The sequence below is a fragment of the Equus caballus genome, chromosome 11 (genome assembly GCF_041296265.1).
Source record: "Equus caballus isolate H_3958 breed thoroughbred chromosome 11, TB-T2T, whole genome shotgun sequence".
NCBI classification, from domain to species: Eukaryota; Metazoa; Chordata; class Mammalia; order Perissodactyla; family Equidae; genus Equus; species Equus caballus.
This window is the reverse complement of record NC_091694.1, coordinates 45,646,191-45,671,514: the sequence shown is the minus strand read 5'-3', so window position 1 is coordinate 45,671,514 and position 25,324 is coordinate 45,646,191. Positions and strand designations below refer to the sequence as shown.

Here is a 25,324-nt window from a genome sequence, read left to right as displayed (position 1 = left end):
GGGACTTCATCAGACTAAAGAGCTTCTTCAAGGCAAGGGAAAACAGGATTAAAACAAAAAAAACAGCTCACTAACTGGGAAAAAATATTTACAAGCCACTTATCTGACAAAGGGTTAATCTCCATAATATACAAAGAACTCACACTGCTTAACAACAAAAAAACAAACAACCCGATCAAAAAATGGGCAGAGGACATGAACAGACATTTCTCAAAAGAAGAGATGAATATGGCCAATAGACACATGAAAAGATGTTCATCATCGCTAATCATCAGGGAAATGCAAATCAAAACTACACTAAGATATCACCTTACACCCATTAGATTGGCAAAAACATCCCAAACCAAGAGCGACAAATGTTGGAGAGGTTGTGGAGAAAAAGGAACCCTCATACACTGTTGGTGGGAATGCAAACTGGTACAGCCACTATGGAAAACAGTATGGAGATTTCTCAAAAAGTTAAAAATAGAAATACCCTATGACCCAGCCATCCCATTACTGGGTATCTATCTTAAGAACCTGAAATCAGAAATCTCAAGAGTCCGTTGCACCCCTATGTTCATCGCAGCATTATTTACAATAGCCAAGACGTGGAACCAACCTACATGCCCAGAAACTGATGATTGGATAAAGAAGATGTGGTATATATACACAATGGAATACTACTCAGGCATAAAAAAAGACAAAATTGGCCCATTCACAGCAACGTGGATGGACCTCGAGGGTATTGTGTTAAGCGAAATAAGCCAGTCAGAGAAAGACAAACTCTATATGACTCCACTCATAGGTGGAAGTTAGTATATTGATAAGGAGATCTGATCGGTGGTTACCAGGGAAAAGGGGGGGTGGGGGGAGGGCACAAAGGGGGAAGTGGTGTACCCACAACATGACTAACAAAAATGTACAACTGAAATCTCACAAGGTTGTAATCTATCATAACATTAATAAAAAAAAAAATAGGTTAAAAAAAAAAAAAAAAAAAAACAGAGCAAAGGTTTTTCCTTTACAGCGTCCTACCATCAATTTCTTCAATGCTGAAAAACCTGGAGGAATAACCTGCTTCCTAGACCCCTAAATAACCAGTTTTACTAAGACTCTCAAATCAAACTGAATCCAAGAGGTAGAATTCGGGATCTATAAAGGCGTATTCAATTGAATACTACAACCTATAAAAAGCATTTTACCTTCATTATAGGGCACTGGGTTGCCAATCTTTAATCCAACTGCTTCAGCTGACTTCAAAACTTCTAACTCCATCAAAATAACTACTCTCCTACAACAGCAAAGAAATAGAAACAGGTTAGAAAAAGTAAATTCAGAAGCCCTTCAAACAACAAGCTACTTAAAAAGCTTTCCCCCATGAATCATTTTGATAAAACTATTTCCCTTTGTCAACTGTTTTTCATTACTGAATAACTTGAGAAATACAAATATTTCCCTTAATCCTTCACTGCATCATTATCAAGGCTTTTTACGATTGCAGGGTTTTCATTTCCTATTCAGTCCCTTAATTAAAATGTACCGTCTTTATTACATACCATATCTTCAAGGAGCAAATGACATGATAAGAATTTAGATTATTAAACACAAGAATATGAGGCACAACAAGAGAGGATCTATTTTCAGAAACATATACTTATCTAAACAATTACCTTTTCCCAGTGAAAACCAATATGACTGCAGGTATTTTAAAAATGTAATTACTTACAGTTTTTTGACCTATCTTTAACTCTGATTAGAACTTCACAAGGACCTTACACCAATAATAAAAACCTTTCCCATAGCCTACAAGGTTCTGTATGATCTGGCCTTGCTATTGTCTCTCCAGCTCATCTGACGCCACTTCCCCGTGTCTCTCTGCTTTCCAGCCACACTGTTTTCTTCCAGTTCCTGGTATATGTTATGTTCTCTCCTGCCACAAGGCCTTTGCATATGCTGCTCTCTGATTGTGATGGTCTTCTCTCATTCTGCCTCATCTAATACTAATTTTTTGGCTCACACCTCAAACCTCACCTCTTCAAGAGACACCTCCTTAATCTTTAGTTTAGATCAGGTTTCTGTTATACCCTTTTCTATAGCCATGATTTCTCTCCTTCAGATTACTTCTCTCGGGTTTAATCAATATATAGTTTAATTATATGTTCATTATTTATTCATTTATATATTATATTTTTAAATTATATACTCATCGACATAATTAACATTATCTATTTCTCCTGCCAGATGGTACTTCCTTTTTTTTTTTGAGGAAGATTAGCCCTGAGCTAACATTTGCCACCAATGCTCCTCTGTTTGCTGAGGAAGACTGGCCCTGAGCTAAGATCCATGCCCCTCTTCTGCTACTTTATATGTGGGACGCCTGCCACTGCATGGCTTGATAAGCAGTGCATAGGTCCGCACCAGGGATCTGAACCAGTGAACCCCATGCCGCCGAAGCAGAACATGTGGACTTAACCATTGTGCCACCAGGCTGGCCTCTGTACTTTCAGTGAGTGCAGGTATCCTCCAGTGCTTCATGCACAACTGGTCCACAGTTGTTGTTCAATACATACTTGAATAACAATGTCATCATCATGTTTGTATTTTACAGAGAACTGCAACAAGAATGAATCTGAGGGGAACACAACTGGAGGCAGACTGACCAACAGAAGAGAAGAACTGATGATGCCCTGAATTAGGGAAGTGGCAATGGAGATTTTCAAAAAGTGGATGGTTTGGAGCAATATTTAAGCAATAATAAATGTAACTTCATCAAGTTGTATTCTTTAAATGGTCTGAGTGCTGTATTTTGGGTTTTTTACATACAATTGATCAGTCTGTGCTTCCTTTACCAGGTTTTCATTATCAAGGTTATATTACTTTAATAAAATAACCTTGAAACTATCTGTTCCTGAAAATTTAGATACAGATTCCATATAAAAACTATCTAATATTTAGTGGTAGATATTTAACCACCTTCCAAAATTATCCAAATTACTCTAGAACATAGAAAAATAGAAAACGTCAATTATTTAGCATTACCCTAATACCCAAACCTAAGAGAAAACACATTAAAAGACAAAACCAAACTAATTTTATCTTGTAATATATACCCTAAATAAAATATAAGCAAAATGAATCCAGGAACACCTCAAAAGAATCCACCAATACCAACTTACAGAAAACACACATGACAAGGACACATTGCAATTTTATAGCGATACAATCAGCCAAACCCAGACTGTGGGAAACTGCATGAAGATAAAAAACAAATGACCTGGCTTCGTCAAGAGACAGCAAGGGAGGAAAAAAGGTGTGGAAGAGGCATCTATAGATTCAAAGAGACTTAAAAGACTATCAACGTATTATAGTGTGAACTTTACCCTGGATCCTGAGTCAGATGAATTATTTACACACACAGACGTACACAAATAATTGGAAACTGAACACTGACAGGATATTTGATATGTTAGCTGTAAAAACAGTATTTTTTAAAAAGAGTTCTTGTCTTTTAAAGATATATACTAAGATATTTATGGATGAAATAATATGATGTCTAAGATTTTCTTCAAAATTATACAGGAGGGTAGATGAGGAAGGGATATAGATAAAACAAGACTGGATATCAGGTGATAATTTGAAGCTGGACGATATGATTCACATAACACATTCTTGAATGAAAAGATTTACTATCAAATACTATATAAATTTAATGTAATTCTTTGCATTCCAACAAGACTTTGTTTTTTTGAACTTAATATCTAACTCTAGAATTTATAAGGAAGAATAAATATAAAAGAGCTGCTAAAAAAAATTTTGGGGGGGGAAAAGTAAAAGAAGACATTCCCTATAAGTTACTAAAATATTCTACCGATGATACTTTAACTGAAAACACTATGGCGGAGGTAATTATCTGCGTTGGCGGGGATGTGGAGAAACTGGAACCCTTATACTTGCTGGTGGGAATGTAAATTGGTATAGGCACTTGGGAAAACAGTTTGGTAGTTCCTCAAAAATTTAATCATAACATTACCATTTGACCCACAATTCCACTCCTTAATAGATATATATATAAAATAAATGGAAACATGTCCACACAAAAACTTACATGCAAACGCCCATAGCATTAATCATAAAAGCGAAAAGGTAGAAACAACCTAAATGTTCAAACAAATGGATAAACAAAATGTGACATGTCCATGCAACAGAATATTATTTGGCCATAAAAAGGAATGAAGTACCGATACATGCTACAATATGGATGAACCTTGGAAACATTATGCTAAGTGAGAGGGGCCAGTCACAAGGGACTACATACTACATGATTTCACTTACATGAAATGTCCAGAATAAGCAAATCTATAGAGACAGAAAGTACATTAGTGGTTGTCTAGGGTTGGGGAGTATGGGGAGTTTGGGGAGTTTGGGGGTGACAGCTAAAGGGTACAGGGTTTATTTTGGGGGTAATAAAATATTCTAAAGTTAATTGTGGTGATGGCTACACAACTCTGTGAATATACTAACTATTTTACACTTGAAATGGATGAATTGTATTGCATGTGAATTAAATCTCAATAAAGCTGTTACCAAAAAAAGAACAAAAAACTTCTACGGCACTGACACAGGAACAGACAAATAGATCAATGGAGAGGATGACAAACCCAGAAAAGATTCAGATAAATGAAATACCAGTCTCTCTGGATTTACTTTTGCCACTAACCATCAGTTCTTCACACAGTTATCAGAATAATCTTTTGGAAACTTTTTAAAACTTACTCCCCAGCTCAAAACCCTATGGCTTCCCATCACACTCAGAATAAAATCTAAACTCCTTACTGGGGCCCAAAGGCCCTCCATGATATGGGTTATCCATTTGGAAAAAATTAAGCTAAATTCTTCCTTTATACCCTATATAGCAATCAACCTCAAATGAACTAAAGTCCACTTAAAAAATCCACAGAAGTGTCTGAAGAACTAAAATATATATATATATATTTTTTAAGATTTTATTTTTCCTTTTTCTCCCCAAAGCCCCCCGGTACATAGTTGTATGTATTTTTTTTAGTTGTGGGTCCTTCTAGCTGTGGCATGTGGGATGCCACCCCAGCATGGCCTGAGGAGCAGTGCCATGTCTGCACCCAGGATCCGAACTGGTAAAATCCTGGGCTGCTGAAGGGGAGCATGCAAAGCCAACCACTCGGCCACGGGGCTGGCCCCTAAAAAATCTTTCTATAACCCAGTCAAGAAGCTTCCTAAGCAAGATACAAAATTCAGAAGCCATATATAAAGAAAAAAGTGGACAAATTTGACATTTAAAAGAAATTATTTAATTCCATATCACAAGACATCGTAAACAGACTATGAGAAAGTGGGATGAAATACTTGAACCAGCTAACAGATAATCAATATTCCTGGTTTACAAAGAGTTCCCACAAAAAAAGTATATAATAAAAAACTACTCAGAAAAAAACTACTAACAATCAATAAATGTATGAAAAGACACTTGACCTCACTAAATATGGAAAATTTAAAATACTGAGACATCATTCACGGACCTTAAGACTCACTCTTTAAAAGTATAATTCAGTGGTTTTTAGTACATTCACAGAGTTCTGCAAGCATCACCACTGCCGAATAACTTCAGAACGTTTTTATCCCCTGGAAAAAAACCCTGGGCCCAATGGCAGTCACAGTCCATTTCCCCCACCCCTGGGAACCACTATCTAATTTCTATGGATTTGCCTATTCAGAAATGGGCAGTCTTACACAAAGTTTATGAGTATATTAATTGGTATACTTTCTACAAGAGATCTCCTTTGACATCCACAATACTAATTCTAGTTATCTACTATTCAGAAATAATAGCTCGAGCCCATAAGGATAAATGTACAAGGATGATTGTTAAAGCCCTGTTGGAATAAACCTAAATGAATAAGATAATGAGTAAATAAACTTGGACGTACACACACAGGTTCTCAGCAGAGGTAGGAAAGAATACAAGGCATGCCACCATGCTGAGGTGGTGGAATAAGGCAAAGCCCAAGGGAGTGGAATTCTATCCCTGACTGGAAAGAATGAAGCCCAAGTTTTTGTACTCAACCCCAGCAAGGCTCTCCACCCTCTCCCATAATCACGCCCTAGAGGACAGAAAAGTGGACAGAAAGCACCACTCAAACATTCAAAGGTAGCCTGGAGTGGAAGATAACAGGTCCCACGTGGGAAAGCTGGCAAGGAAATGCACCTAGCCTAGACTGTGTCAGAGCAAATACGAAGTCCAGACAGCACTGTCCAATTAAGCATGGACAAGATAAAAAGAAATGACATAGCAACAATGCGACACACAACAGTGTATAAAAATACAAAGAACAGTGGAGGCAGAGACAAAAATTCCAAACTAGAAGAAAACGTAAGTCAAGAAAGGGAACACTACTTCCCAAGAGCGGTTTGCAAAATAAATAAGTCTAAGAATTCAATAAAAGTCAAAAGATGAGATAAAACAAGAGATTGAGAAGAAAAGGGAACTTGAAAAGTTAAGGAAAAAATTGAGAATAAAATTAATACCATTATCTACATTTAAGTTATAAACACAACAGAACAGAGAAAGTTAAAAGCTGGAAACTATTATGTTGGAAATCTTGAGTTAATCCAATGCATGCATTCGAAAAAAGACTAAAGAAACTGAAAATATACATAGATGACAAAGTTATCCACAACAAAGGTAAAAACTGGAGCTCAAATGAAATAGAAAAGAGCATTAAGGAAGAAAACACAGAAAAATTTCATTGAAAAGAAAGAAGAGAATCTGCAGACTGAAAGGGCATGCATACCATGTACCAGAACAAAAAATAAGAACAACTGATATTGAGATAGAGCCTGGTTAAGTTCTTGAACTTGAAAATAAAGAAAGAATTCTTCCATCTAATCCACAGACTCCATTTAAATTTCATCAACTGTCTCAATGACATCCTTAATAGCAAAAGGATTCAGTCTTGGATCACTTGTTATATTTAATTATCATATCCCTTTAAACTCCTTCAATCGAGAACAGTTTCTCAGTCTTCTACTTTCATGTTTGAGATTTGAAAATCAGAGACCAGCTATTTTTTCGGAACATCCCTCAATTTACCTGAGGCTTCCTCACGAATGGATACAAAGTAAGTATTTTGGCAAGAATATTACAGTAGTGATGCTGTGTCTTCTCACTGCATCCTATCAGGTACTACATGATTTCTATTTGTCTTATTACCGGTAGTGTTAATGTTAACCATTAGAATAAGGTGCTATCTGCCAGGTTTCTTTACTGTAAAGTTACCTCTTTTACTTTTACAATTAATAATTATGTTATGAGGAATCACTTTAACTCTATGAAACTTTAGAGTTTCACCCACTTGGTTCAGCATCTGTGGTAGGCTGAATGACTCCCCAAAACATATCCACATCCTAATCCTAACCTGTGATTGTTACCTTATACGGCAAAAAGGGACTTTGCAAATGTGATTAAGGATTGAAATGGCAAGATAATCCTGGATCATCCAAGGGGTCACATGTATCCTTTCAAGAGAGAGGCAGAGGCAGATGTGACACAGACAGAAGAGCAGCAGATAATGCGACCGTGGAGGCAGCGACTGGAGTGATGAAGCCATAGCCAAGAAATGCTAGCAACCACCAGAAGCTACAAGAGGAAAAAGAGTGCATCCCCCACCCCTTGGGGCTGGCTCCGTGGCCGAGTGGTTAAGTTCGCGTGCTCCACTACAGCGGCCCAGGGTTTGGATCCTGGGTGTCGACACGGCACCGCTGGTCAGGCCACATTGAGGCGGCGTCCCACATCCCATAACTAGAAGGACCTGCAACTAAGATATACAACCATGTACAGGGGATTTGGGAAGATAAAGCAGAAAAAAAAAAAAAAAAGATTGGCAACAGTTGTTAGCTCAGGTGCCAATCTTTAAAAAAAAAAAAAAAAAGAGTGCATCCCCCTAGAGAGCTTCCAGAGGGAGTGTGGCCCCTCTGACACCATGCTCTCAGGCCAGTGAAACTGATTTCAACTTCTGATCTCCAGAGAGAATCATTTCCATTGTTTTAAAGCACCAAGTTTGTGGTAATTTGTCACAGCAGTCGCAGGAAACTTATACAACCCCCACTGATGAATTCATACTATGATGGTTGTCAAATGGTGATTTTCTAATTCCATCACACCTTCCACATTTGTTAGATGGCATTCTATTGTAAGAAAAAGCTTTCCATTCCCACATGTATTCATTTATTCAGTATGGACTTATGAACTCCTATTTTATTCAATAGGTTGCAATCTGTTACTATTTTGATTTTGATTTTTAAATTGCCATAGATTTGGCAAGTGTAAGGCTCTGCAAGCCAGTTTCTCTGTCCTTGTGACACGGTTCCATCTCCCTTTGAGGTCTTCCTTCCCTTCCAGCACATTAAGATATTCCAGGTTCATCTGTAATTTCCAAGCCTGTAACAAGCCATCCTCCAAGAAGCCCTGGTTTCTTTTAGTGTAAAACGGCATTCAGAAACCAAGATCTGGGTGCTATGTGGGCTCTCAGCTATTGGGGTGTTGCTGCTCCAAAGCCCTCTTGTAGACAGATCTAGGGAATACACGTACATACACACACACACACAAGAGAGGATGTGTATACACATACACAAATGAGATCTGAATAAACATTTTTCCAAAGAAGAAATACAGATGGTCTCTAAGAGGTACATGAAAAAATGCTCTACGTCATTAAGCACCAGGGAAATGCAAATCAAAACCACAGTGACATATCACCTCACATCTGTTAGAAGGGCTATTATTAAGAAGACTAGAAATAACAAGTGTTGGTGAGGATGTGGAGAAAAGCGAACCTTTGTGCATTGTTGGTGGGAATGTAAATTGGTGCAGCCACTATGGAAAACAGTATTGGACATCCCTCAAAAATTAAAAATGGAACTATCATATGATCCAGCAATTCTACATCTGGGTATTTATCTAAAGAAAATGAAAACACTAACTCAAAAAGATATAGGCACCCCCATGTTTACTGAAGCATTATTTATAACAGCCAAGATACGGAAACAACCTAAGTGTCCATCGATGGGTGAATGGTAAGAAATTGTGGGGGGGGGGGGTGTATATATATATATGTGCAATGCAATAGTATTAGGCTGTAAAAAAGAATGAAATCTTGCCATTTACGACAACATGGATGGATCTTGAGGGTATTATGCTAAGTGAAATAAGTCAGACAGAAAGACAAATACCATACGATCTCTCTTATATGTGGAATATAATAAACAAATAAGTAAACATAATAATAACCCAAGCTCACAGATTGAGAGAACAGATTGGTGGTTTCTGGAGGGGGTGGGATGGGAGAAATGGGTGAACTGTTTTGTTTTTTAGCTTAAATAAATTGAATAAAAATAAATAAATAATATAAAAAAGAAACCAAATATTTTTGTCTATATTTATTTCTCTATCTATCTACCTATCTATATTTACAGTCATGTGCTGCATAACGACATTTTAGTCAACAACGGACTACATATATGATAGTGGTCCCATAAGATAAGTACCATATAGCCTAGGTGTGTAGTGGGCTATACTATCTAGGCTTGTGTAAGTAGATTCGATGATGCTCACATAACAAGGAAATCACCTAACAACTCATTTCTCAGAACATATCCTCGTCATTGAGGGTGACTGTACTGAAAACCTTGAGTTTACTCTGATACCTCCAATTCCAATCCCAAATCACAGATTTCTCCCTTGGCTAGATCCCATTGCCCTCAATGTTTATTAGATCAACTCTCGTCATAGGTAACCAATCTCCTGTTGCCATCCCAACTGCTGCACATATGGACACGTTCCTCACAATGCTTGGGTTCCAACACCTAGCTCTAGGCCACTACCACCCCATTACAAACAAGCACTGTCCTCTCCCTACTTGGGCTCTAACACCTCATGCTAAGCTGCCGCCACTCCCTGCAGACACCCTCCTTATCCCGCTTAGACTCCCTCCTCTCCACATTCAATCTCCACAGTCTGCTGCTGTGCCCCCATCCCCTCACCTCTTCACTTGTTCAGGATCCAATAGCCATAGAGACTCCTGCCTCACCCTACTCAGGCTCTGACAACCCATACTGGGCCACAGCCACCCTCCACCCATGCATGTTCTCCCTACCTGCCTGTGTTCTGATACCCTGTGCCAGCACACAAAGACACCCTCCTCTCTTCATTTGGGCCCTGATACTTGGTTCCAGGTCACCACCACTGCCCCCCTCCCCTGCAGACATCTACCTTGCTTGGCCCCACCTAATGGCTTTTGGACTGAACTATTTAGGAAGGAAGATAGTAAAAACAGTATTTATATTGTCATTCCACTATCAAAATTATTTCTATCTATCCACTAATCATTAATATATATATGTACTGTGAAATATCTGGGATGATGTTCACGAAATGATAATATGGTTATTTCTGGATTGTATGAATTTTCGACAATTTCCCCCTTCTTTGTGCCTTTTTTTTTTTAAGATTTTATTTTTTTTCCTTTTCCTCCCAAAGCCCCCGGGTGCATAGTTGTATATTTTTAGTTGTGGGTCCTTCTAGTTGTGGCATGTGGGATGCTGCCTCAGCATGGCTTGATGGGCAGTGCCATGTCCACGCCCAGGACTCGAACCGGCGAAATCCTGGGCCGCCGAAGGAGAGCGTGTGAACTTAACCACTGGCCACAGGGCCGGCCCCTGTGCCTTTCTTTGTATTGCTTGAATTGCTTATACTATGTGTCAGTTTTATTAACATAATCATATTCTCTAAAAAAACTGAATATACATAGAAAAATAGAGCTACAGATATATTCAAGGAAACATTGGTGAAAATTTTTAAATAGTGAAATTCTGTATACAATTTAAATGTTAACTAAATTATGGTAAATCCTACAACGGCATACCAAGTAATATTTGACACAGAGGTATATCTACGGACATGTAAAAATAATCACTATAAAGTTAAAAAAGGATTTTATAAAACCATATCTATTATGAAGTTTAAAAAATATATATATTCATAAATATTTATATTCATAGAAAAAATCTGGAAGGACACACAACAAAACGTTAATATTTATTTCCAGGCAGTGGGATTACAGTTAATTGTTTATATGAGTTTTGTAATTTATGTATATATGACTTGTATAATAAAAGTTGTCTTACAAAATATGATGAGAACACAAAATTCTATCAGGGTGAAGACACTACTAGGTGATATAGAGAAATACGAAACTGTTAATCCAGAATTCTAAACCCAGTTAAACTAGTTTAACTGAGTAAAACATAGACAATGTTAGATGACAGAGATTTTTACCATTCACAAACCTTCCTTATAAGAGCTCCTAAAAGATATTCTTCAGGAAAAGGAAAACTGAACTAAAAAGGAAGCAGTGGGATGAAAGAGGCAAAGGTGAGCTGACAAACTCTGGGTGAATCTACGCAAGCACTGGCTATGGAAGAGAATGAACTACAACACTGAACACAGATGATTTTAAGACTTTTATTTGGGAGGATGGTAAAAATACTGACCTATTTTACGATTTTTGTTAATTCAAATATTTATTTTTTTTAAAAATGTGAGAGTAAGTGCAAAGAAAACACAAATCGAATATGTAACTTCAAAACTAACAGAAGAAAAAAAGAGAATTAAGTAAACTCAATCAATCCAAGGCAAGAAACGAGAAAAAAGCAAAGCAAGAACACGGTCAAAACACAAAATTTAGGAGGAAAAAACCCCAATAAATTAAGCAGAATAAACTGACCAATTAAATCGCAGATTGAATTCTAAACCTATGTGTCATTTATGAAAGACACCTACGATTAATCACAGAAAGGTTGAAAGTTAAAAGGATAACTATACCAAACAAATGTAAATCAAAAAAGTTCTTTGCACATGTACAGCTAATAATGTAACATACATTGCCATAGCCTTATTAAGACAGAAACGACTGCCATATTTGCTTCTCATGTGTTTTGGGTGTGTTTTTGTAATTGAAAATAAAAAATCTGAGAGAAAAATGGAATGTAAAGCCTCTCCTGAACAAAAAATGCCATATTTTAGCAATGGTTACCCAGGCATGAATAAACAGTGCTGTTCACCACTGTATCTCTAGCACGTAGCATCTTATAGATACTCAACGCACTCTGCACTGGCTGAAGAAAGTACTACGAAAGATTCGAGACTGCAAAAAAAGGGCAGTGTTACATAATTAATTACATCTTTTCTGGTCTAATTTAAAGTGACCCCTTTTCATTAAAAGGTACTTTAAGAGGGAATTCTAAAAACAGTGCTTCTGAAGAGATTAGAAAGAAGAAGAGTTCTGAATTCTGCTTTAATCTCCTGCTCTGAAACTTCCAATTTACTTCCATACTTCTCTCCCTTCAGTGCCATGTTTTAGTGACCTGAGTTCAGAACTCAATAGCTGTAAATTCTTAGCTGAAAGCTCACTGTTGCCTTTTTGATACCTAATTGAATTTTGGCATCCAATAATAAACTTCTCTGTAAAAAAATTAGTCACCATTCTACAACACAATAAAACAGAAGAAGACACACCACCTACCTTCCATCTTTCAGAGTATTAACAATAAACCGGTTAACCTGGCAAATACAGTTGCTGGACAGCCGTTCTTCCTCAACAAGGGGGTTCAACTGTGTTGCCAACATGAAAGCTGAAAAGCACCGAGATTACCTTAGTTTCCAAAACATTTCAGTCATGACAATCTGAAAGCTGATCACATCTGTACTAGCAAAGAAAAGCAATGCCTGAAATATGTTCCTGAAATTAAAACTACTCAGACTCCGCAGAGTGAAAAACAGTATTAATTTTCTGTGCATTAAACATCTGCTGCTATTCTGAAGTGTAAATATTTCTTAAAGTGCCCCAAATCATTTTTTCCATCATTCAGGTTTCACAAGAAAGACCAAAAAATCTTTTCTAGGTCCTTTCCCTTGCGACTAGAGATGGCAAGCATATATTCTGCAAATTCTCTCCTTTCTCTCTTGTAAAGCTTCCCACACAGAAATAAAACCCCAAAAAGGCAAGTATAGGAGAGCTAACCCATCATGTTCACTAAATGTCAATATCATCCTGAGGGAAATTAATCAAAAAAAACACATAGCACCAGTTAGAGAAAATTAATTAAGCCAAGTGGCAGCTTTCCACTAGATCCAGTCTATTGTTAGAATGCTCTCTGCCAGCTGCAATTCTGTCTGAAGGAAGTGCACAGCCAAGCAAATGTAGACTTCTGGAATGTCTCAAATTATTGCAATCAAAGTGTTGGGTGTGCTTTTATTATTTAAATACAAACTCCCAGATTAATACATCATACTTACAGGACAGAGTGTTCAATCCATCACTCATAAGCAGTCGATAACGGGGTGGACTATTCCCTGTAGTAATGGGACGAATGTTCTAGGACAGAAAACATGATTCATTAGCCAGGTCGTCTGCTCGGTCCCCAGGGATGAGTACGGCTAAGTGGCAGGAGAGTGGGTTTGCCATTAGTTCAACACAACTTGAACGGCTTGCCCACTCTCTTGATACCTAAATCCAAGTCAAAGAAAAGTGGACTTGACGATTCTCCCACCAACCTCTCTCCACCAGCATTAAACATAACATAGATGAGAATAAAATGAGTTGTCAATACTCTTATGTTCTCTCTCACCTAAATCAAATTCGGTTGAGAATCAATTTCAAAAAAACATATAATAAGGCACCTAATATATGCAAGGTACTGTGTAGGAAACATGCTAAAAACGAAAAAAAAAATCTCTGGGGCTGGCCTGGTGGCGCTTCGGCGGCCCGGGTTTCACCAGTTCAGATCCCGGGTGCTGACATGGCACTGCTTGGCAAACCATGCTGTGGCAGGCATCCCATGAATGGGGTGGAGGAGGGTGGGCACGGATGTTAGCTCAGGGCCAGTCTTCCTCAGCAAAAAGAGGAGGATTGGCGGCAGATGTTAGCTCAGGGCTAATCTTCCTTAAAAAAAAAATCTTTGCCCTGAGGGGCTTACAACTGGGGTAGAGACAGAGGCAGAGAGACACAAGAGAGGTGTGCACATAATGATAGAGGGGTAGAGCCAAGACCTTTATCCCACTTGAAGGAAATCAGCGGCGGCTTCTGAAGGAAGTGAAACATGTAAACAGAGCCCTAAGATGACTGCCAGTGAGTCTGGGAGAAACAGGGAGACCATCAGGCTGAGAATCTGCAGGTATGATCCAGGACTCTGCTTCTATTGATTTTTAAAATTCCTACTAAAATTTGAGAACCCTTAAATGAATGACAAGGTTAATGAAGAATTTTAAGCAGACAAGTTCATTTTAGGCAGATCTCTCTGGAGGCCATAGGGAAGGCAGATTTGAGCAAGACAAACTTCAGGGCAGGAAGACAAGTAAGGACAAGTAAAGACAAACAGGCTTGCTTCCTATCTTAGGATTACAACATGGACTGGTCTATTTTTTGTGATGATGGAGAGAACTTCCTAAAGTGGACAAATCTGTTTGTCCTTCATTAAATGTAACTTATGATTATATATAAGTTTAAAAAATGTTTGACATAAAACATATGTAGGTACTCACAATGACTTGGAGGATGGGTTTTATGGATGTATCTCCCTGTTGCATTATGGCCTGAAAGAGTAAAAACAGATTCTTGTGAGATACGCACTCAAATCATGATTAAAATTTGACATTTTACAGTTTGGTATTTGGAAAAACCCACAAATAACATTATTGAAAGAGCCTTCTTGGAACATATCATTTGAAAATCTAGTTTAAGTTTCATCACTCTGGACAATCATAAAATTATAAAGTGGGAGACGTTCACTGACAAGGATACACTTACTACATCTAAAATACTGGTATCATACGTACTTAGTATTCATAGCAGCACATTAATTTCCCGAGAGTGCCCATTAATAGAAAATTACATAAATAAGTATGGTAAATCCTGAAAAGAGAGTATTACACAACCTTAAAAAGATGCTGTTTATATAACACTGGTTGCCTCTTGTGAGAGGAACTGGTTGAGCAGGGAACACATGTAGGAGGCAGACCTTGCACTGAATCTTCTTTCATACCTTTTGAATATTAAATCTCACCAAAAGTCTCATGACTCTATTAGCAATTATAAAAAAAAAAATTACTAAAAAAAATGGAACAACTATCAATCAGGCTTTTAGTTTGTTTCTTAAAAGCCATCATTTAAAGGTAATCATCAGAAAAACTAACAGTACTTTAAAACTGACCGTCTGACCTCTGCTTTTGCCCATGCTGAAATAAATTAAACCAGACTAGCTTTTCGAACCATAAACTGAAAAACTGGACAAAAAACACACAAACTCTTTTCAAATACCGGACAACAGGCGAACCACTAAGATAAACAAACACACAGATAAAAAGAACAGATTAGTGGTTACTGGAGGGGAAGGGGATGGGAGTCTGGACAAAAGGGGTAAAGGGGCACATAAATATGGTGATGGATAAAAATTAGACTCTCAGTGGTGAGCATGATGCAGTCTATACAGAAACTGATAAATAATATTGTACACCTGAAATTATACAATGTTATAAACCAAAACAACCTCAATAAAAAAAAAACTGGGATCCCAGAAAGAAAGGAAACAAAGAGGGGAGCCCTACAATCACCCTAGCTTTCTGAAGAGAGGCACTTTGGACCACAGTGCAGCGAAAGAACCAGAAGAACAGGGCAGTCCTGTTGCACACAGATCAGAGCGCAGGGAGGTAAGTTAGCTGGATCTCATGGATGCAGAGGATCAGAGAGGAGGGAGCTACAGAGAAAGAGCTTCAGTGACCTACACGGGGGTTCCCTCGAGTCTTTAGCCATATTCTTAGCTGTGCATACATAGAATGAGACTCCACAAGGCCAGGTGAAGAAGAAGTATTAGAGAGTTATAAGCTGGAAAATTACTGGAGCTCATATAGGCTAGAATACATTTGAGTTCCAACCAGCCAGAGTGGAGAGAACTTAATAAACACCTGGTACATTCCGTAGAGACCCTAAAAAGGCCATGCTTTAGAAATAGGACTAAACTAGACTCAAAAGTATACGCTACTTTAGACCCACTCCAGTCTCAAAGGGATCAGTCGATCTGCAAGGAAATCAACAGTCTGCCAGAATAATTCAATATTCTTTAAGGAAATATACATAATCTAGACACTGAATAATGTAATATTCATAATGTCCAGTATCTAGTCAAAAATTACTAGACAAAATATTATTTGGAGGTAGACATGGTAAGTTAAAGATATACGTTATAACCTTGAAGCAGCAGTTCTCAAACTGCAATCTGAGGGCTCCAGATCTTTTCAGGGGGTTCATAAACTCAAAACTATTTTCATTACCATAAACAAGATTTTGCCTTTCTCATTCTCATTCACTCAATAGAATGAAAAACTGGCTGAAGGACTAATAAAACCTTACACTATTAACATTGATGAATGTCTGCTGGATGAAAAGTCAGTAGAAGAAACCACAGCAGAGACACCTTCTAATGATACAGCAACTTGTTGAATTAAAGAACAAGATACATCATGAAGATTGAGTTAATATCTCTTCTGCAGAATTCTACTTTTGCTTTACAAATGGAGAGATCTATAGATGGGGCTGGACTTGCTGTTTTGCTTGTATTCATCTGGAATCAGCACCAACTAATCATCTAGTAAGATCTTCCTTCATGTGAATGCTTGACAACAAACACAAATTATACTGAAATATTCAAAGTGTTGAATCACTTTCTGAAACTCATGGTTTATCCTGGAACAGCTGTGTTGACATCTGCACTGATGGTGTAAAGCAGAACTAGGTAGAACTACTGGTGCTTTAGCATAGTTACTATGCTATATATATAGCAATATTATATATATTGCACTATATATATATATATACACACAATGACTAGTAGTCGTATTCTTCACTGCCCTGAACACATGGTAGTGGGGGTCACTAAAGAATGAACCCTGGGGGCTGACCCAGCGGTACAGCAGTTAAGGTCACAAGCTCCACTTCGGCGGCCCGGGGTTCACCGGTTCGGATCCTGGGTGCGGACATGGCACCACTTGGCAAGCCATGCTGTGGTACACGTCCCACATATAAAGTAGAGGAAGATGGGCACGGATGTTAGCTCAAGGTGGGCCTTTCTCAGCAAAAAGAGGAGGATTGGCAGCAGATGTTAGCTCAGGGCTAGTCTTCCTCAAAAAAAAAAAGAATGAACCCTGAAGAAGTAAAATTATTTATTACATTAAATCTTAACCCTTGAGCACAAAATTTTTTAACATTCTATGTAACAACACAGAAATATGCAAAAAGTACTTCTGCTGCATACTGAAACACGGCTGTCACCTCGAGGAAGAGCACAAGTGCAACTGTTGGAGTTGTGACTTGCACTAGCTACTGTTTTCATGGAACATCATTTTTACTTGAAAGGGCAAATGACACACTATGGTTACAGTAGATATTTTCTCAAAAATAAACAAAGTGAGGGGCCAGCCTGGCGGTGTAGTGGTTAAGTTGGCACGCTCCGCTTTGGTAGCCCAGGGTTCACAGGTTCGGATCACAGGTGAGGACCTACGCACTGCTCATCAAGCCATGCTGTGGCAGCATCCCACATATAAAATAGAGGAAGACTGGCACAGATGTCAGCTCAGCAACAATCTTTCTCAAGCAAAAAGAGGAAGATTGGCAATGGATGTTAGCTCAGGGCCAATCTTCCTCACCAAAAAACAAACAAACAAAAAACACAAAGGAAAAGAAAAGAAAAAAGAGTTTAAAAAACATATTAAAAAAAACAAGTGAGCCTGTTTTCAGGGAAAACAATAGTATCTGTTGCCAATAAAAGAATGTTCTGGTGAAAATCAGAACTTTTAAGAACTTGTATTCACCAACAATGAGCTTTACTGCTTCCCAATACTTACAGATTTCTGATTAAATCAACGGCGAGATTAATAAGCGTGAATTGTTACATAACAAAATATATCGATAATGGAAGATCTGCATAACGCAATGAACCAACACTTTCCAAATGACCAATGCATTACAAATAACACATAGGTAAAGATTCACCCAAAGCACAAGCTAGACCAGTTCTACACTCCAGCCAACCTTTAAGAAACTACCATTTGTTAAGCTTTGATGTAGTATTAAAGGAAAACTGTTTTTCTATTCAAAACACTTCTGACACCAAATGTGTGGGTTTTCCACATGACGCAATCTCTGCAGAAACTAAATTCTAGGTGTCCTACAAGTCAATTCAATTCTGACACTACCTACCCAGAGTTAGTGTCGACCCACGGGTTGAGGGCTCAGGCCCATGAGACTGTCCCATGCCCATTTCAGACACCAGTGGTCCCCAGGTTACCCACACTTCTGTTCAATTTGGCTACAAATTGGGGGTTCCCACGACCCCCTCCTCAGGCTCATGGAACTCAGGGATACACTTTACTTAGTATTACTGGTTTATGATAAAAGATATTATAAAGACACAAATGAACAAAGAGATGAAGAGGTACACAGGGAAAGGTCGGAAGCATAGGTAATTCTGTCCCTGCGGAGCGTGGGATGCATCACACTCCCTGCATGTAGATGTGTTCACCAACCCAGAAGCTCTCTGAACTCTGCTGTTTAGGGTTTTCTTTTGAAAGTCCCATTACATAGGAAGGATTGATTAAATCACCAGCCATTGGTGATTAACTCAACCTCCAGCCTCTCTGGGGAGGTGGGGATGGTTTGGGGCTGAAAGTTCCAACTCTCTAATCACATGGTTGGTTCCCCTGGCAATCAGTCCCCATTCTGAAGCTATGAGGTCCACCAAGAGTTACCTCATCAAGGTAAACTCAAGCACGGTTGAAGGGGCTTATTAGGAATAACAAAAAAAGTTCCTCCCACCCATATCATTCAGGAAATCCCAAGGGTTTTAGGAGCTGTGTGAGAAACTGGACAAAGAACAAATATATATTTATTATAATATCACAAGGATCAAAAAGGAAGCCTGAAAAGACTATTAAGCCAGCCCTGATGGCCAGCAGTTAAAGTTCGACACACTCTGCTTTGGTGGCCCAGGTTCAGTTCCTGGGCTGGAATCACACCACTCATCTGTCAGTAGCCATGCTGTGGTGGTGGCTCACACGGACAAACCAGAGGGACTTACAAGTACAATATACAACTAAGTACTGGGGCTTTGTGGAAGGAGAAAAAAAAGAGAGAGGAACATTGGCAATAGATGTTAGCTCAGAGTGAATCTTTCCCAGAAAAAAAAAAATACTCCCCCTTTCTCCAACTACATATCTGAGGTCAGATTTCTTCATATAGTTCAATCAAAAAAAACATATATCAATATACTGAATGCAGAAGCTGATATATAAATCTAGCTGTCAAGTCTTCTAGCAAGCCAAATACTAAAGTAATGTGCAAAAACATAAAACAATGTCCCTTTCTATTTGTTTTGAAACATATAGCTATTTTTCCTAAAATGTTATTTATGTTAACAAATGATTTTATTATTATTTTAAATGAATAAATATTTTAAAAGTATCTCAGTTATAATTTCAAACATGGTAAGGTAGATATAACCCACAAAAACAAAAGCTCTTGCTTTTTAAGAGTGTAAAAGCATTGTAAGGGGCCAGCCTGGTGGTGCAGTGGTTAAGTTTGCAGGTTCCGCTTCAGCAGCCCGGGGCTTGCCGGTTCGGATCCCGGGTGCGGACACAGCACCACTTGGCAAGCCATGCTGTGGTAGGCATCTGACATATAAAGTAGAGGAAGATGGGCATGGATGTTAGCTCAGTGCCAGTCTTCCTCAGCAAAAAACGGAGGACTGGCAGCAGGACTAATCTTCCTCAAAAAATAAATAAATAGAGTATTCTAAGATCAAAACATTTGAGAACTACTCAAATGTTACAGACCGAACGTTTGTGTGTTATGCTCCCCCCCCATTCATATATTGAAGCCCTAACTCCCAATGTGATGGCATTAGGAGACAGACACTTTGGAGTGTGGCTTTAATTAGTTTTAGATGAGGTGATAGGGATGGAGCCCCCATAACAAGATTAGTGCCCTTATAAGAGGAAGCAAGACCAGAGCTCACTCTCTCCCCACATAAAGAAGAGTTCACATGAGCATACAGGGAGATGTCAGCTGCAAGCCAGGAAGACAGCCCTTACCCGGAACTGAATCTGCTAGCACCATCATCTTGGATTTCCCAGCCTTTGGAATAGTGAGAAATAAATCTGTTGTTCACACCACTCAGTCTATGGTATTTTGTTATAGTAGTCCAAACTAAGATGCACTGCCCTAAAGCAATCATCAAAAAAGTAAAGCTAATAATGGAAATAAATCTGAATACTCAATCCAAAAATCAGGAAAAGCTAAAAAAAGAAAAAGAAACAACAAAGAATAGATGAGACAAATAGAAAAATGAAAAGCTTAAACCCAAATATGTAATTGTAAACGATTCAAGTACTCCAATTAAAAGACAGAAATTGTCATAATGAATAAAAACGACCCAACTATTTGCTGTCTACCAGAAATGTACTTCAAATATAAAAAGACAGATAACTTAAAAATAAAACACTGGAAAAAATATATCATTAATGGCAGGAAAAGTAGACTTCAGGACAAGGAATATTACCAGGGATAAAAAAGTACATTTCATAATAATAATAATAGGGTTGATTCCTGAAGAAGAAACAACAAAGATAAATGTGTGCACCTAAAGAGAGTTTCAAAATATATGAAGCAAAAACTGACAGAATTAAAAGAAGAAATAGGTACCTTCACCATTTAATTGGTGGTTTCACGATTCTTCTCTAAGTAATTGACAGTGCAAATAGACCAAAAAAAAAAAAGAATAAGAATATAAGACACCAAACAATTTGACCTAATTAGATCATTAAACAATTGTAGAACACATTCTTTTAAACACAACTGGAACATTTTCATCAAGATAGTCCATATGCTGGGCCGTAAAACAAGTCTCAATAAATGTTCAAAGACTAAATTTATAGAGCACACCATCTGACGACACTGGAATTAAACTAGAAATCAACAACAACATGATATCCAGAAAACCTCTAAATACTCGAAAGTTAAACAAGAAACTTCTAAATAACCTATCTATTGAAGAAGAAATCACAAGAGAAATTAGAAAGTACTATTAACAGAATGAAAATGAAAATACAATTTATCTAAATTGGTAGGATGTAGCCAGAGCAATGCTTAGAGGGAAAATTATAGCTTTAAATGCTTACATTAGAGAAGAGAAAAGGTCCGAAATTATTTATCTAACTTCTACCATAAGAAGCCAGAAAAAGAATAAATCAAACCCAAGTATGTAGAAGGAAGGAAATAACAAAAGAGCAAAAAACAAAGGAAACAGGAAATGGATAAACAATAGGAAAAAAACAATTGAGCCACAAGCTGGTTCTTTGAAAAGATCAATAAAATTGACAAAACCGCTAGCTAGACCGGTCAATAAAAAGAAAACATATTCTCAATATCAGGAATGAAAAAGGCATCACTATGAATCCTATATATATATATATTAAGGATATAATAAGGGAATATTAGGGACAATTTTATGAAACAACTTAGATTAAATGGATAAATTCCTTGACAAATTAAGAAAACTGACATACAAAACGCAGAAAATCTAGATAGTTCTATATCTATTAAAGAAATTCTATTTATAATATAAAATACTCCAAGAGAGAAAACTCTAGATCCAGATGGCCTTACTGGTAAATTCTATCTAACATTTAAAGACAAAAAAATACCAATCTTACATAAATTCTTTCAGGAAATAGAAGAGAACACTTTCCAAATCATTTTATGATGTTAAAGGGCCTGGCCCGGTGGTGCAGCGCTTAAGTGTGCACATTCCACTTTGGCGGCCCAGGGTCCACCGGTTCGGATCCCAGGTGTGGACGTGGCACTGATCATCAAGCCATGCTGTGGCAGGCATCCCACATAGAAAGTAGAGGAAGATGGGCACAGACGTTAGCTCAGGGCCAGTCTTCCTCAGCAAAAAGAGGAAGACTGGTAGATGTTAGCTCAGGGCTGATCTTCCTCAAAAAAAAAAGAAAATCAATCATTTTATGATGTTAGGTTTATTCTGATAGAAAAAATAGCCATTCTAAGAAAGAAAAGCCTATATACCACTCATGAACGCAGATGCAAAAATGCTCAATGAAGTATTTGTAAATTAAATCTAGCACTATATAAAATGGATATAATATGCCATGATCAAGTAAAGTTTACCCCAAGAGGGCAAAGTTTACTCAACATTCAAAAATCCATCAGGGTAACTCATCACATTAACAGAATAAAGAAAAAAACCCACAATCATCTCAATAGAGGTAGAAAAAGCATTTGACAAAATTCAATACTTATTTATTATAAAAAGTCTCTGCAAACTAGGAACAGAAGAGAGGCTCAAACTGATAGCAGGCATCTACCAAAAAGTCTACTGCCACCATACTTAATGGCAAAAGACTGAACAATTTCCCCCTAAAATCAGGAACAAGGCAAGGATATAGCTCTCATCACTTTTATTCAATATAGTATTAGAGCACTAGTGCAGTAAGGGAAGAAAAAGAAATAAAGGCATAAAGGATGAAAAGGAAGAAATAAAACTATCTTTATTTGCAGATGATATGATCACGTGCATAGAAAATCCTAAGGAATCTACAAAAAACTACTATGTCAATTTAGCAAGTTGGCAGGATATAAGGTTAATATGCAAAAATCAATTGTATTTTTATATACTACCAACACACAACTGGAAAATGAAATTTCAAAAAATACTATTTTAATACCATCAAAAATAAAATAAATACTTAGGTCTAACAATATGTATGCAAGACCTGCACACTGAAAACTACAAAACACTGAGAGAAAGTAAAGAAACCTAAATAAACGAGATATATACCAAATCCATGGTTTCAAAGACTCAATGTTTGTAAGATGTCAATTGACCCCAAATTGATCTATAAAGGCAATGTTTTATCACTCAAAATCCTATCAGGCTTTATCAGAAATTGACAAGCTGATCTAAAATGTATACGAAAGTACAGAGAATCTAGATTCAGTAAAACAATTTTGAGAGTATGAAGCTAGAGAATTTACACTACCCAACTTCAAGATTTACTAAAAAACTACAGTTATGAAGACAATATGGTATTGGTGTAAGCATCAACATATACAGCAGTGGCAAAATAGACACTCCAGAAATAGACCCACACGTATATAGATTAATTTCCAGAAACAGACCCACACATATATAGATTCATTTTATTAAAGGCAACAATGTAATTCAATGAAACTTTATAGTCTTTACAACAAATGGTGCTGGAACAACTGAGTATCTGCACAGGAAAAAAATGATCTATACACAATAGGTAAAAAAGTAAACTTGAAATGGATTACAGACCTGAATAGAAACTAAAACTATAAAACTTCTAGAACAAAACACAGGACAAAAGATTTGTGACCCTGGGGTAGGCAAAGATTTCTTAAGACGCAAAAACACAATTAAGAAAAGGAAAAAATAAGCTGGACTTCATCAAAATTTAAAACTGCTCTTCAAAAAACACCACTAGGGGCAGGCCCGGTGGCGCAGTGGTTAAGTGCACACGTCCCACTTAGGCAGCCCGGGGTTCGCCTGTTCGGATCCCGGGTGCGGACATGGCACCACTTGGCAAGCCATGCTGTGGCAGGCGTCCCACATATAAAGTAGAGGAAGATGGGCATGGACGTTAGCTCAGGGTCAGTCTCCTTCAGCAAAAAGAGGAGGATTGGCAGCAGTTAGCTCAGGGCTAAACTTCCTCAAAAATAACCCTCAAAAACCCACCATTAAAAAAATGAAAGGGCAAGCCTCTTTCAGACTGGGAGAAAACTTATATTTAACAAAAGACATATCCAGATTAAATAAAGAATTCTTAACAACCAATTAATAAGAACATAACCCGATTTTTAAAATTTTATCAAATACAAATTAAAACCACAGTGAGATACCACTACACATTTACTAGAAGAGTTCAACTTAAACTGACAAAATTAAGCCTTGGTGAAGATATGGAGTGACTATAATTCTCATAACCACTTTGGAAAACAGTTTGGCAATTTCTAATAAACATTCAGTTACCATGACCCAGCAATTTCACTCCTAGGTGAGTGAATTTCCAGAGGAATGAAAATATATTTCCACAAAAAGACATGTACATAAATGTCCATAGCCTCCTCATTCATAATAGCCAAAAAATGAAAATAACTCAAATGTTCAACAACAACAGGGAAATAAATTGTGTTTACTCATACTATGGACTACTTGGCAATAAAAAGGTGCAAACTACTGAAACATCATGGATAAATCTCAAAAAACGTTTTGCTGAGAGAAAGCCAGACACAAAAGAGTACATACTGTTTGATTCCATTTACATGAAGTTTGAGAACAGTCAAAACTAACTTATAGAGATAGATAGCAGAACCTAGAGCAGTGATGGGAGGCGGGGCAGGGGATGGGGAAGGAGCAGGAGACTGGGGTGATGCTGTTTACAGGAGTGGATACTTGTTATCGTACATATTCATTACATATATTCCAGTTTTTATTATATGTAAATCAAATTGAACTTCCATAAACATGATTTTAAAAAGCAGCTGTTTGTGGAGAACAGAACTGGGGCAAGGTGGAGCAGAAGATCAGCAATTTCATCAAACACCTTTCTGTTCTATTTGATTTTAAAACCACACGTATGTGTTACTTTGTTATTCTTTTTAATTTAAGTTGTGTCATCATAAATAGTGAATATAAGATTTACTCTTCTAGGACATACAGCATGATATGTACACTTCAGACAAAACCACCTTCACTGTTCCAAATTAACATTGCTAACAAAAATACAAAGCAACAGAATGTAATAGTCAAGGGCACATGCGTTCAAATCTTCACTTCATCAACAAACTAAACTTCTCTGCACTTTAATTTCTTCATCTGTAAGATGGGGGTAATGATAAAAATCTACCTTACAAGGTAAGTAGCGACTATTATAAGGTATCTGGCACACTGGAAATAGTCAAAAATATTAGTTCCCTTCCTCTTTATGTTACCCAATTACTTATGAGACAAATGCTATTTATTCTATTTGCCACAATAGTTCCATGCATAACCCCTTATTTTATGATGTTAGCTCTTGCCCAAAATGCCTCTACTATTTGTGTGTTAGTTGCTTACCCTTTTGGGCCTGTATCTTTGGAACTAAAATAATTCTACTCGCTTTAGC

At 37.5% G+C, this 25,324-nt stretch overlaps 1 protein-coding gene across 1 annotated transcript in view; it reads right to left on the bottom strand.

The window, feature by feature from the left end:
• RPA1 (replication protein A1) overlaps positions 1-25,324 on the bottom strand; it is a 63,589-nt gene that overhangs the window by 35,960 nt on the left and 2,305 nt on the right. The window contains exons 2-5 of the mRNA XM_023653219.2: positions 14,612-14,662; positions 13,367-13,445; positions 12,594-12,702; positions 1,185-1,273 (exon numbers count right to left, since the gene is read on the bottom strand). Coding sequence (XP_023508987.1) covers positions 1,185-1,273; positions 12,594-12,702; positions 13,367-13,445; positions 14,612-14,662 — 328 coding nt within the window. The remainder of the gene's footprint in view (positions 1-1,184; positions 1,274-12,593; positions 12,703-13,366; positions 13,446-14,611; positions 14,663-25,324) is intronic.